Here is a 15,671-nt window from a genome sequence, read left to right as displayed (position 1 = left end):
TTCAGTAATCTGAAGTATTTCTTAATAGATTTTTACTTAACAACTGCTGATGTAATCATAAAGACACTCATGTACTCATTCCAGAACTTTTACTAACAGTATACAGGATGGGTTCCCCATTTCAGTCCGGTTCCTCTCAAGGTTTCTTCCTCATGTCTTCTCAGGAGGATTTTCCTTTCCACTGTCGCCTCTAGCTTACTCTTCAGGGCTCTAAATTTTCATCTAGATTTCTGTAAAGCTCCTTTGTGACAATGGAGCATGTATACAAATACAATAAAATTTTATGTAATTCAATTTATTTATATAAAATAATATTTTATATTCTTTGGCTTGATGATTATGCCAGGTCATGCCATATAAATTACAGGGTTGTGTTATAATTTATATTCCTTCTCTTTCTTTGCATCATTGGTTTTCCCTTCTTTTGGTGTTATTGCTGTTTCTTTTTAAATCTGTTTCATCTGTTTGCAACACACCTGTACTAGACCTTCAATGTTCTGGATGGTTTGGCTCAGGTGTGTTGGCATCTGGGAGAGAGCGATAATGTGAATCGTCTGCTCCCTAGTTCTCTGCCATCACTCCCTTCTTCATTCAGTCTCTTATCTACATTTCTTTCTTCTCTACTCCTCCACAAACTTCTCCCACTTTCACCAACACTTTAAAGTTTGGTGGAGAGAAAAGTAACTGCAGACAAAGAGACTTCTGTTTCTGAGGCCTTCATTTCATTTCTGTTTGTGTGGTAAGACTGTCAGCATTGTTAACTTTTTTGAAAAGGCTGTGCTTGCTGAATCAAGCAAGCAAAGCTAAATGGGACATGCACTGTGTCTGTTATGTGACTGTGGCAGTGCTCAAAGCAAAATCTTAGGATTGACAGTCAGATGTAAAAAAACTAGGTGCCAAAAAAGCCATTCTGTTAGCTAGAACACTGAGTCGGGGAGGGACAGTCCATACTGCATTTTGGTACTTATTGTTACGGATTCACTGATGTTACAGTTTCCATGGTGACAAGCATGCCTATGTTTTGTTCTAGTCCTGTCTTTATCCCCGTTTGTGTACTTACAGTGGTGCTTGAAAGTTTGTGAAACCTTTAGAATTTTCTATATTGCTGCATAAATATGATGTGAAACAACAGATCAACAGATTTATATGTAGATAAAGAGAACCCAATTAAACAAATGAGACAAAAAATTATATGTGGTCATTTATTTATCGAGGAAAAATTATACAATATTACATATCTGTGACATTTCCACAAAAGTGTTATGAGGTTTAAACTTTGATAAATCCCTGTTTTTTAATTAAAACAGGACACTCACTCACATCAGATTGGCATCTCAATGACTGAAGACTAATTTTACCTTCAAATTAACTGCTGATCCTAGAGGCCACTCACAGATATGTAACATGTAATATTGGATCATTTTTCTCAATAAATAAATGGCCTAGTACATTATTTTTGTCTCATTTGTTTAATTGGGTTCTCTTTATCTACTTTTTAGGACTTGTGTGAAAATCTGTTGATGTTTTAGGTCATGTTTATGGAGATATATAGAAAATTCAAGCTTTCAAACACCACTGTATACCTTGGTGTTTCTATGTATTCTTGCAAAGTCTTATCAGGCAATTGGTACCTTGTGTCAGAGCCTTACAGCCTATTGCATACATGTTTGCTTTATAGTGGCCGTCCATTCTGAGCCCAATATATTTTCTAACCCTCTTTTCTTTCTTCCTTTCTCTTTGCAGGCAAAGTGCTAAACACAGACTTGAGGCATTACCTCAGCTTGCAGTTCCAGAAGGGTTCACTGGACCACAAATTGCAGCAAGTCATCCGGGACAACCTTTACCTGCGTACTATACCATGTAAAACACACACACACACATATACACACACACACACACACACACACACACACACACACACACACACACACACACACACACGTTTCCATCTGCCAGTCTGTTTGTTGTCTCCAAAGACTCCTCTCATTTGGTTGTCAAAGTGAAGGCGGCTGCCTCAGCTCACTTCAGCGTGTCTGGATGTTTGGCTGTGAAGAGAGAAGCTAGTGATTCTCCTCAGGCTGAAACACTGCTTCTCAGCTGGGTTACTGTATTATTCAGCTATCTCGTCCTTCATGTGAGCATATGTGAATAAGAAGGTTGCAGACTTTCTGGCCTTGAAAACTCCTGGATGAAGTGTTCTAAGCAGTATAGTTTTATAAAGGTGTTGAGGTTTGGGATCTTATTGTGTGCTGAATTTGGTAGTGAAATCATAAGTTTTTTCCTCTTCATGACCTTTGCATGTCTTTCTTTAGGTGACAAAGCAAAAACTACATATGAGGCAATGATGGGGGGGATTAGATTTTGAACGAATTAATGTTTGTATAACTGATATCAAGCAGAACGACAATATAGAAATGTTGTTAATTTCTCACATTTAAGATTATTCATTCCCTTTTTGTCCAAAGACATAACATTTGCTCTGTGCCATGTATAAAATATAGCTGTGGCACAATGTTTAATTGAAGTGTTATTTTAGAACACTGTGGAGTGATTGATACTGAAGACTGAATTAACAACAGCTTGCCCCATCAGGATAAAGCACAGTGTCACGCTTTGATCTGAGTCCAAAATGAGACACTTAATTAAAACTTTACTGTGTGGTGACATTTAAACAGAACTTGGTGCTTCGCTGTCCTTAGGTTACTCCATACACAGCCTAGTTACAGTACAACATGACAGCTTTTTTTTTTTAATCTCTCCCCACATCTCTTTCTCTCCTCCTGTCTGTTCAGCTGAGATGATGTGAGATGGCAAGAAAGATAGGGAAATTGTATAGAGAAGGACATAGAAAAAGGCTTAAAAAGAGGAATACAGCACCTCTGGTGGAGTCAGGAAGCAGCATCAGGGTACACACGATAGAAGCTTTTAAAAGCCTCTCTGATGGAGAGAGAAAAGGAACACCCTTAGGTGGTACTCAGCATTCCCACTCCTCTCCCCTCTTCTTTCTTTCTCTCTTCTTTTTTCCTCTCATTTGTTGAAAATGTCACTTTAAATATTCCCATGCAGAAATAATAAACCCGCCCGCCGAACCTTCTGATCTTGTACTAAATCCATTCATGAGGTCCACAAAATATCCTATTTGACTGACTGCTTCACTGTGATGTTTCACGGATGGTGTCATTTAGCTGGGTTTTTAGATCATTTACGATACACCTTGTTGAAGTCACTGGCATTTCAATATTGAAAATTCAAATGTAAGTGTACCTCAAATGAGAGCAAAGCCTGGTGGCATTTTGTAGCACCCACACAAACAAAGCTGAGAAATGTCAGCTCGTATTTTTGGCCTTGTATTTGAAAGAAATGCCACTTTCTGATGCTTCTTGTGTGCAGCCAAACAATCGACTCTCCTCCAAAGAAGGTCCCAGTGGACATGGCAGATACATACACACATATACACACATTCTCTCCAATACATTCACTCCCACATCCACACTAACAGCCATGTTCTCTTGCTTAACATATGTGCTATATGGGTCTGTGTTGTATTTATTATCTACTGTTCTAGAATCTTGAAAAAGACTTGGAGTCGTTTGAAAAGTTATACTGACCTTTAAACAGATTTTAGGGACTAGGAAAGTTGTGGCCTATTGCTGGGAGCCAAATTCAATGCCACAGTTAAATGTGGATGGGAGCCTGCAAGAACAAAATTCTCATTTGGTGAGAAGTTCTTAGTCAGTCTCTCAATATCAACTCAGTGGTGGCTGTTAGTTTACATTGATAGTTAGTTAGTAATAGTTTACAGTTAGTGCTATTCGCCAAGTACATTCAGTTGTCTTCAGATCTTCAGTTGTCTATAGCTGTCATGTGATCATGGGACCTATGCATGCTTGTGTACCTTCGGTTTACATACACAAGGAGGTGCAGCACAAAACGCTTTTTGATGTGGCTGCAAAGTACGCTCCCAGTGCCTCATTATTCCAGCGTTCAATTTATTAAGGCTGTAACATGTCACTCAAGCTGCACTAGGGAGTGTGCTGTGCTCTGTGTGGTGCAAATTAAGGTTTAAAAGCTGCTGTCAAATGGTGGAAAGGGTCAACCACACAGGCCCTTAAATGAGGCCTAGATGTAGTTCTTCTGAATGTTTATTTCACTAAAGTCCTAAAATGGCAATGTATTATTACATTACATCATAAATAAAGAATATTTGTTTGACAAAAACAATCCTTGCTGAACCGAGGCACAGCTGGTGGGATTTTAGGTTTTTATTTTCAGTTCCAAGTGCTTATTTGTGGGTGGGTAACATAACATACACCCAGCACAGCTGATCGTATATGTGTCAAATAACATTGTTTTGCACAGTAATTGCACTATAGTTATGTTCATAAAAGGTCAACAAAGTCATTACGCTTCCATATTTAATCACCCCAAACACCAAAGCAACGTGTCCGTTAGTCTGTTTAATCACATTTTATTGGCTACAAGCAGCTATGTTTAGAAACAGGATTAACCAATTGGGATCATGCAGTTTTGCTATTTGCGTTTGAAATCTGCTAGATACATTCTGTGTATAGAGATATTGGGGTGACAACAGATGAAGTAGCTACTGGAGGTATACTGCAGGAGGAGTAAAAGATTGTCTAGTACATCAAACAGAACATGTAATCAGTCACATTTCCCATTTCCCATGATGCTCTTTTTTTTGCGCTGACTTTTTGCACAAAAAAATGCACTATATACACAATACAAAAAAATGAGTCTTCACTCAAATACATTCCAGTGGGTTGGGATATATGACCATGCTTGACTAACACATAAAAAAGAGTCAATATGTTCCTTAGCATTGGTGGAATAACCTTTTGTTCTTCTCACTTTAGCTAATTAGGCACATTTCAAAGCCGCCTTTGTATTCTCTTTCTCTTTTATTCAGTCTCACAGCATTCAGCCAAGATTTTAAAGTCATCAAGCACAAGCTGTCTTTCAGTCTTCTAACAAATAACTCTAATAAGAAGACCCTGCTTGTATTCTTGTATGTTATTAAGTTCTTGATTCAAACTACTTGTACATATAATCTGAAGTTATAATTCAATCCCACTGGTGCTTTATTTAGCTGCTATTTTTTAAAATACAAACAGATTGGGACTGAAAAGTGACTGGGAGTGATTCATTTAATCACTTGAATTGGATTTAAATTGAACTGAAAAGTGAATTGATACAGGGAAAAGGCATTCATTTCCTATTATTTTCTCCAAATTGAAGGTACAACCCGTCTGCCCAGAGAGGGGGAGGTTCCTGGAGTGGACTACAACTTCATCAGTGTAAGTGACTTCAGGATCTTGGAGGAAAGTGGTTTACTCCTGGAGAGTGGAATTTATGACGGTAAGTATAACAAACCAGACTTGGTAGTGGAGTGAGGCTCCATGTGCAGTGTTTTAATAAACACAATACAAAATCCATATTGTTAGCCAGGCAATGGTCATAATAATGTCAAGAATCATTAAAGAATATGACAATCCAAAGATATGCCGAGGAACCATTAGCAGGATGGTCAAATCATAGGAAAGGCAAACAGGGAAATCACAGCTCAGCAAATGAACAGCTGATTAGAACACTGGAGATACTGACCTGTATACGCAGGGAGGGGTACTGTCCTGGGCTGTTGTGTGCAGCAGTGCATGTAGACTAGGGCACTGGTTTTAGGGTGATGGAAATATATTACTTTTATTTTATTACACTGTCAATTTATATAAATGATAAAAATGATGGAATTTTATTGCATTTTATAAATAATACAATAAATTATAAAAATTTATTTTATAACATACAGCACCATGTCACATGGTGTTGTATTCTCTATATATCTTATAGCAATCTTAATTGTTCTGATATATAGCATTTAGTTACAGCTAACCTAACCATATAATGATAGAGGGATAGATTTAAGGATAGAAGTTGGTCACTTTCACTGCAAGTGTGAGATTTCATTGTGTTAATGCGCTTTGCAAAGCTTTCTACCGAACTGCTATAAAGCGCACATAAAAACGGGGATCAGGGAAGTGAGCCACTGTAATATCATCAAACTTCACTGGATCAGCTTCACATATACCAGAGGGAGGGCTTAGTCACAGTAAAATATGCCCTGCTTAGAGAAATGTCACACATTAGATCATTACTGACCAGCATGAAAAAAGGCAATGGCACTAAATTAATCCTTTCCACTTGAGTGCGGCACTTGTCTGGAGTCTTCACTTCTTGCTCTAGCTGGGTTCATATGGGTGGATCTGTGATGTTTTTTTTAGACATCTGCTTAGACAAGAAGCAAGGCATTACAAACTCCAGAGTGGCTTTAGATCTATATAAATCTGTACTGTGAAAAGACAGAATGAGAAACAATGTGTGTCTGAGGCTACTGGAGTTAATGCATCCCCATGTTGCTTCTGTGATTATAGCTGTTCCAGGGAAAGCCTGCTGGGACGCCCTGGCAGATCACACAGACATGTCCATATGCATCCTTCCTTAGAGAGTAGATGCTGTGCTCCCAAGCACACACAAACACATGCACACGTAAACACAAATACCAAAAGTAAAAAATATGCACACAGAAATATAACCATGCTAAGCAGACATTTTGTAGATTTATATGCACAACAATAATATTAGCTACTGTTTCACTGTTTTGGCCTTGCTTTCATGTGAATAGTGTAAGGTTTTTGAGCATTTTTCCTTAGCTTTCTTTTCAAGGGACGTGGCGCATGTTCCAAATGTACCCGATTATGGATTTTTAAAGGAGAATTAACATTAACACTGTATTTTTAATCTTAATAAGGTCAGAAAATTCTCATTATGTTTTAGCACTCCATGACACTCTTCTGTCAACAGTCTGCATTGATTTATTTCTCTCTAAAACAATAGTAAGTGATCTTGGTTAAGGTGCTTGCCAAATATGAATACGGAGAAATACGTTGTAGGCTGACTGGCATCCCCAAATTGTCCATACTGTTTGAGTGCATGTGTGAGAGAGTGTGTGCAATTGTTTCCAGAGATGGGTTAGCACCTCTTCCAGGGTGTCCCCTGCCTTGTGCCCTGAGTCTCCTGGGATAGGGTCCATGCTTCCTGCGACACTGTGTAGAATAAGCGGTACAGAAAATGGATGGTGTGATGGAAAATTGGATGGTCCTATGAAGAATGGAAACCTCAAGGGTTCGCTGTCACTCTGAAACAGTGCTGACCCTTTGGGTGCTCAACGAGAAGGTTTTAGGAAATGAAGGCCATATGACACGTGATCCAGTCATTTCATGACATGTTGAAGTTGTCAGTAGGCATGTTCATACTCACAAGAAGTTATTCCGGTGATTCTTGCAAAAGTGTTCAATCCTCTTATAGGCCATCAGATTCCACTGGATTACCAATGACACTTACACAGATTGTTCGAGTCAGTATTTTTTTTATTCCAAACCAGTATGCTCATTTCAAAGACAAAATTCACTATTTGTAAGCAGATCTTTAAAAAAAAAAAGATTAAAAACTGACCAATGCTGCTTGCATAAGTATTCAAGCCCTTCAGACTTGTACTTGGTAGAACCACCTTTGCTGCATTAACAGCTATAAGTCAATTGGAGTAAGTTCCTACCATCGTTGCACACTGTCTGTGAGTGATTTTTGCCCATTCTCAATGTCAGATTTGGTCCAGGTTTTTCAGGTGGGTTGGATGTTGTTTATTGACTGCAATTTTTTTTAAAAAAATGCCACAGATTTCCAGTAGGATTGAGATCAGGACAGCCCAGGTTCTGAGGATGAAAAACATACCCAAAGTATGATGCTGCCAGCACAATATTTCACTTTAAGACATTAATTGAATGTAAAGCAGCAGAGATGGCTGCATTTGCAAGTAAATGCTTTACTTGAGAAAGAGAGGCAAACAAATCCAAGACTTGAGACAAATGGGGTTTCCCACACCAGTCTCTGTCTTGTTTCTGAGTTTTGAGGGTGCCCCTGTATAGATCTTATCCTAGTTCTTGGGTAGTCATGTCGCTTCCACTTCCTCACTATCGATCCAAAAGTGCTTACTGGGATGTCCAACCAATTTTTCACACTATTCCGAGGTTACTGAGTCCAAACTGTAATACTGAATGAATGTGTGCATCGTAGATCATCCCACCGCAGCACACACATTCTGTAATGGTACCACTATAGATAAAGCCTTCGAGGAGGCAACCCCCCTAGTGGATTGACCCCTTATGCTCAGAGGTATAGCGAGACCGTGCACCTCATAAGCAGTAGAGATTCCTTCCACTATCCATTTAGAGATGTGCTGCTTTGACACAGCATCACCTCTTCTGTCACTGCCAAAGCAGACCAGCAACTGCTCCGATTATGCCACTGGCCGGAGCAGTGGACATAAGTACGAAGAGCCCTTATGGAAGGACACAGTAGGTGCAGTTTCTCTTGTTCCGGTGTAAGGAACAGAGGAGGGCAGAAAACCTGCGACACTACTTGCTGGGCAGCAGACAGGCACTTTAGGAATATAATACAATCATTTGTAAGTCGCTTTGGATAAAAGCGTCTGCTAAGTGAATAAATGTAAATGTAAATGTAATACAGCCTGGAATATAAGAAGGCCTTGGTTAATCCAGGGCAAAGTCAAGGCAGGAAGGGGCAACAGAGAGGGCTTGTAAATCTCCTACTCGCTTGAGAGATGTCAGGGACAGCAGAAGAGCTACCTTTAGAGTCAGAAGCTTCTCTGTGGCTGATTCTAAGGGCTCAAAAGTGCCTGACAGACCTTCCAGGACCACAGAAAGGTCCCAGGAAGGTATGCGCAGCCATCTGCAGATGGGCCTCAGCTGTCTGACACCATGCATAAACTTTGATGTTAGAGGATGCTGCCTCACAGAGGCTCCATCAATACAGGTGTGGCTGGTCGAAATGGCGGCCACGTAGACCATGATAGTAAGCGGAGCCATCCCTGCTGAGAAACATCCCTGTAAGAACTCCAGGATTGTAGCTATTGCACAGTTTACTGGGTCTAACTGACATTCCTCACACCACGAGACAAAAAGTTGCCACGTGAACGCATACAATTTTCTCATGGATGGTGCGCTAGCGTTCAACATGTTCTCTACAACCTCGATTGTGAGACTGGAATCTATGAGTTGGTGCCCCTCAGGGGCCAGACCAACAGTTTCCGTAGTCCCAGCCGAGGGTGATAAATCAACTCTCTGGCTTGAGACAATAGATCCCTGTGAATGGGAATTTCCCATGGAGTGCCATCTAGCAGGGATATCTCCAAGAACCATTATCTCCAAGAACCAGATTCGAGCTGGTCAAGAAGGTGCTACTAGCAGCAGATGTAGACGGTCTTGGCAAAATCTTGCTAGAACTTGTGGGAATAGAGGGATCGGGGGAAAGGTGTACAGATGTAACCTCGGCCACATGTGTACCATGGCGTCCAGCTCTAATGGTGTGGGAGGAGTGAAGGCGAATCACAGAGGGCAATGTGTTGTCTCCTCAGAGGTGAACATGGCCGAACCCCCACTATATGGAGTCCACCACTTGTGGATGGAGCCTCCAATCCCCTGGCCTCAACCCCTGCCTCGACAGGATGCCTGGTACAGGCAACCGGAATGTACATTTCTGTTGCCTGGAATGTCCATTGCACTCATGGACAAAACCTTTTCTCCAGCCAGAGAAGAATTCATTGCACCTGCCTGAAAAGGGGGCACAACATAACCCTCCCTGGTGGTTACTATATGAGAACACCGTTATATTGTTTGTCACAGCCAACACATGGTGACCGCTCACCTGAGGAAGAAGGAATTTCAGTGCTAGAAATACGGCCCACATTTCTATGCGATTTATATGCCACTCTAGATAAGGGCCACTCCAGAGACTGTGAGCTGGATGGCCATCTAAGACCGCACCCCAGTCTGTGAGGGAGGCATCTGTCATTTCCTTCTTGGGATAAGGAGAAGTCCCGAGAGTGTAGCCCGAGGCTAGAAACTGGGGACACCTCCAAATTCACAGTGCACGTAGGCATCGCTGCGTGACACTGATTACTCTAAGGGGTTTCGTCCTCGGATGTGCAATAGGCCCAACGGTATGGCGTTGGCGGCGGCTGCTGCTGCTGCTATAAGCCCCAACAGTCTCTCATAGAGACTGGAGGGATAGGATTGATCTTATGCATGTTGGTGATAGATATGCCCTCATCGTAGTCAAATCCCATATAAACCCTAGAAAAGTCATCCTCTGAACTGAAGAAAGCATATTTGTCATGAGGTTCAACCTGAGCTCAAAGCTCCTTATGTGGACGAGAACAACATGTTCAATCACCAACTCCCTGGATCGCACTAGAATTAACCAGTCATTCAGGTATTTTAGTACACGTATACCTTGGAGTCGCAAAGAGAGCCAGAGCGGCATCCATGCACTTTCGTAAAGGTGCGAGTGGATAAAGCTATCCCAAAGGGAAGAACCCAGTATTGGTACGCATTACCTCGAAATGCGAAGCTCAGGAATCTCCTGTGTCTGGGCAATATTTCTATGTGGAAATACGCGTCTATTAGATCTATTGTCACAAACCAGTCCTTGAACTGAAACTGTGTAATGATCAGTTTGAACATCAACATCTTGAACTTGTATGTCCAAAGAGTATTATTTAGATGGCACATGTCTAAAATTGGCCACATACTCCTGTATGGCTACATCTTTTGGCTACATCTTTTTTGTGAACCAGGAAATAACGGCTATAAAAACCGGAAGGTTCAACTTGGGCGTCCAGAAGGAAAACCTTATCTTTATCCCTCATGGCTGAGAGGTTGAGCATATGCATATATATATATATATATATATATATATATATATATATATATATATATATATATATATATATATATATATGCTGTTTCACAAATAGCTCTTATCTACAAGTTGATAAAAAAAAAAAAGGAACAAATGCCAGTGGAATTTTTGTTATACACATATACAAGTCTTTTAGTCTCTTTGTGACTTTGTTGGAGGTAGACAATGCATTAAAATCTTTCTGTTCTTTATATTCAAATTGTCATATTCTAATTCTCTATTAAATTATATAGATGCTATTTTGCAGCCAGCGGTTCTCTAATAATGCCTAATAATTTGTTTATTTAGATCATGATCTTATCATTATTTGTAAACATGGAAATGACCTTCTCCTTTAGTTACAATTTCCGTAACATTAAGAAAACGCTGAGGTGCCGTTTCCCTCATAGTCCCATTATTCAGCTCACTGTAGCTCAGCTTTGACAAATGATACCACAAATGTACTTTGATGCTGAGTTGTGGTTATACCTTCATGACAGTCATATACTAAGAAGTTGTTTGTTTGGTTATTAATCACTGTTTTTAGATAAATGTAGCATATACTGTATTAGGAAACCTAACCTACACCTAGCCGTAAATATTCTGTATTTGACTTTCTCTCTGGTTTAATAAAAAATAAATAGTTCCCTCAGAGCTGTTATGGTCCCAATGCATATTCAGAAAGAGGTGAACTGATTTACTGACAGTAATTACATAGTGTTAAAAAAAAAAAAGCTTAATCTCATGTGTGTTCCATTTCTTTTCTCTAATTAGGCTCCTTGTATGGTTCAAAGTGAAAGTCTTAATGTAAGTGATGATTTAAAAAAAAGAAGAATACCTTAACCTAATGTTTATCTGCATTAATCAGAATCAGTAGGTTATTATTATTATTATTATTATTATTATTATTATTATTATTATTATTATGAAGACAGTAAACAAATAGAAACAATACATCCTATGGTTTAAATTAATCTGGGTTTAATTTATGAAGATTAAGCAGTTGATTTGGACAGATTTATTTCCCCTTTGGCATAGATACAATCATACTGAGTGATTCTAGTGTCATGTTGAGAGAGAGAGAGTGACTAATGAAACACACAAAATAATAATATACACGCACACACACACACACACACACACACACACACAGGCACACACACACACACACACACACACACACACACACATACACACACCCCACTGTATTAGTAAACCATTTAAGCACATTATACAACACACTGATTAGATGCTCCATTATAGGTGCTGAATATGAATGAACTGTTTTTACATTCGAATAAAACATGGAGGATGGGGTTCATTACTGAATCCACTGGAGAGTGTAATTGCTATCAGTGTGCCACCAAAATGAGAACGTTTGATGTGTCAATCTACACAATATATTGTCCTTTCCAAAACCATTGTCTGAAATGAGAGAGCTAGAACCAGGTAGAGACAAAGAAGCATTCCCTCAGGTCCTTTATTTATTTTTCTTCATCATAGCCTGAAAACACTGCTTTCTGATCTGAATGAATATTAATTTGTAACTAAGCTGCTCTTTATTCAGTCCCTCTGGCATCTGCTTTAGCTACTCACTCCTCTGTTGACTTCCATGACCATGTCTTTGACCAACAATGCTGTGCATTTACAGATTTTGTGACCGCTTTAGATTCTGTAATAGGAAGGTGAGATAGGGGAATCCAGAGCAAGTCTCAGTGGAATCAATTTAAACTTAGCATCACCTACAGTCTTGGTCTTATGAGTATGTGAGACAGAGGCCTCCATCAGTTCCTTTTTACTTGAAGAAAGGTGACTCAATATCTCCAGTGTTACTGGAACAGCATGTTTTTTTGAGCAGCCATGCTTTTAGAAAGCTACTACCAACAATGCCAACACACTTTCAGCTGAGCGTTAGTAAAAATCTAAAGCAAAGCTAAGCAACTAAGGCAGACTTTTCATTTGTTCTTAATTTATGATAAAATAATCTTAGTTTCACTGTGATTGAAATCGGAAATTCATTATAATAATCTCAGAAATTATGGCTAAAACTGATTCTGTTGTGCTTTTCAAAGGAAACTACTATGGCACACCGAAACCCCCTGCAGAGCCTAACTTGGTTCAGCCTGATCTGGTCGATCAGGTGTTGTTTGAGGAAGAATTTGGCACAGAAGTCCAACGCAAGCGCACCACCTCCGTCAGCAAGATGGACCGCAATGACAGTGTTGTCCCTGAGGAGGAGGACGATGAGGAGCGGCCAACGCTGCCAAACGGCCTTCCAGGTGTGTGTGTATGTGTGTCTGTATATCTAGTTGTCAACCACAGTCTCAACCGTGCAACTATTTTGACCTGAACTATTTTTATGTTGTTGAGGTATAATTACAAACAGATGCTAAATGTATCTATTTTAATTTACACCTTGATGACCTTGATCCTAATTAATGGACTACCCCAACAATAGAAAATCAATAGCTTTTTATATTCAGTGTAGTCAGCATTTCATTTTTATGTTTTTCTTTATTTTTATCAAATGCTTTTAGCGCAGAAATGACCTCCCATATAAATATATGCCAGGGCATATTTCAGATCATCTTCAATGGCTATGCACAATCACAAGAATAAAAACATTAATTCATATTTAGACCATTTTATCATGGTCAGGGTGATTCGCATGGTGGAACTGGAGCCCCTCCCCAGTGCAGAGGGCACGAGGCAGGAATAAACATTACGGGATGTCAGTCTATCACAGAGCACTATGGACACACTCATTCACAGCTAGGGGCAATATTGAGTAGCCAGTACATCTACTGACATGTTTTTATAAAGTGGAAGTAAACCTGCAAAATCCACACAGACACAGGGGAGAAACTCTGCACTTAGACAGTAAGCCAGGCGAAAGTTTCAAGTTTTATTGTCATGTGCACAAGTACAGTGTATAATAGACAATTGTGTCACAATAGACACAATATGAATTATCTATATAATGTCTAAACTTTCTTAATTCTTAATCCATATATGCGATTGATAAGACAACACAATAATAAGATAATAGGATGAAAGGATCAAAGTTCCTTTGCCAGTTATTAAAATCATCTTAATGTACATACCCAAAAATATATTTATAATTTTTATGAATTGGCTCAACAGCTTTTGTATTTTTTGTTGATATAGCCTAGGGTTGTTTAAGCCCTTGGTTCTAGCATAGATTTCAATTTGTTTTCACACGTGAACTAACATGCTTGATGATGAGGTGAACATTTTCCCCATATGAGGTTATTCCACATTTGAATGAACCAGAATTAACTGCTGAGTGCCCAAGGCAAGATTTGGACACTTCCAGGGAAGAAGTCCTCCAAAGTGTTTTCCAAAAAATGAAAATGTTCAGGGTGCTCTTGTTTGATGGAACAAGGGCAAAATGATCACTGTAGAAAAGCATAACCACTGTCCCTAATGTTCAATGTGTGTTTATGGCTCATTAAAAGCTAAAAGTAAAAACTAGCCACAAGACCAACCTTCAAGAGGGCATGTCTATGTTCAGGACAGTTCAGGACATATTTTTTTCATATTTATTTGTAACTCTGGTAAGCACAATGTTTTATCATTTTGGCTTTCTTGTCAGCTGCACGTGCTGTAGTCTGTGTGCCAACTGCAGGAGAAAGAGTTGACATACATAAATTCATAACAGCGCATATTTAATTCTGCATGCATTTATAAATCACAGAAAACATGTACCAGTGTTCTGTTATTTTTTTATTCGGTCCTAATAAAAAGTGGAACTAGTATCCCAACTGTTGTTGTAATATCATGTTATGGTACATTTAATCAGTTTATAAAAAAAATGAATTTTGCAGTTTTTGATATATACACTGCGGATGTCTTCGGATATTAAATCCACTGAGGTGATATACTGTTCACCACAGTTGTAAAAAGTGGTTATTTGTGTTACTGTAGCCTTCCTGCCAGCTTGAACCAGTCTGGCCAGTCTCGTCTCTTCATCAACAAAGCATTTCTGACTGCAAATCTGCTGCTTACTGAATGTTCTTCGTTGTTGTTTCTGCAGAATTTTGTGTAAACTTCAGAGAGTGAAATACTGAAATCAGAATCACTGAGATCACATTTTGTTTTCTATTCTGGTGGTTGATGTGAATAATAGCTGAAGCTCTTGACCTGATTTTATGCATTGCACTGCTGCCACATGATTGGATGATTGGATATTTGCATGAATGAGCAAGGGTACCAGTGAGTGTATTCGTCTTATTCATTTTTACACAATTAGAGAAAGTGATTTCGCAAGGCTTCTTTGGATGTCTTTGGAAGGTTTTACTTAAAACCCTGCGTTATTTTCCCACAGGACAAACCAAAGAATCCTTTAGTATGGTAGGTGAAACATTTTTTTCCTCGTCAGAGTCATGTGTTAGTAATGAATCCAATGTCTCTGTATCTGGCAAAATACTAAATTCAATGATATACTGGAGGTGATGTGGACACTGAGAGCTTCTTGCTAAGCTTGGTGCAGCTTTACATAAAATCCTTTGGTGGCACATTATCACTGCATTGGGACAGAATGGTGCAAGGTCAGAACTCAACAATGATTATGCATGCTCAGTTTTGCTCTTCCTCAAAAGCCAGATCCCAGATTCACTGTGACAGCGTGGTTTACCTTGAAGTGAATATATTCCACTGACCTCAGTTAGGGGTTTAAATTCGAGCTGTTCTGTACTATGATACCAGTTCCCTCCATTCCTTAAATTAGATTGCCACAGCATACGGTTGTGCTGAGAAATGAATCGCTGATTCATACTGATTCATAAGAATCACAGTCGACGTTTAATCGATTATTGGAG

The 15,671-nt window shown here is 39.3% G+C and overlaps 1 protein-coding gene across 4 annotated transcripts in view; it reads left to right on the top strand.

Moving 5' to 3' along the window:
* LOC108272162 (membrane-associated guanylate kinase, WW and PDZ domain-containing protein 3) overlaps positions 1–15,671 on the top strand; it is a 135,165-nt gene that overhangs the window by 82,892 nt on the left and 36,602 nt on the right. For all 4 annotated transcript variants that reach the window (XM_017480404.3, XM_017480403.3, XM_017480406.3 and 1 more), the window contains exons 2-4: positions 1,744–1,860; positions 5,257–5,376; positions 12,903–13,109. In XM_017480404.3, the coding sequence (XP_017335893.1) occupies positions 1,744–1,860; positions 5,257–5,376; positions 12,903–13,109 (444 nt within the window). The remainder of the gene's footprint in view (positions 1–1,743; positions 1,861–5,256; positions 5,377–12,902; positions 13,110–15,671) is intronic.

This window comes from Ictalurus punctatus, chromosome 11 (genome assembly GCF_001660625.3).
Source record: "Ictalurus punctatus breed USDA103 chromosome 11, Coco_2.0, whole genome shotgun sequence".
Classification (NCBI taxonomy): domain Eukaryota; kingdom Metazoa; phylum Chordata; class Actinopteri; order Siluriformes; family Ictaluridae; genus Ictalurus; species Ictalurus punctatus.
The sequence above is the reverse complement of the archived record's forward strand: the minus strand, read 5'-3'. Positions and strand labels throughout refer to the sequence as shown.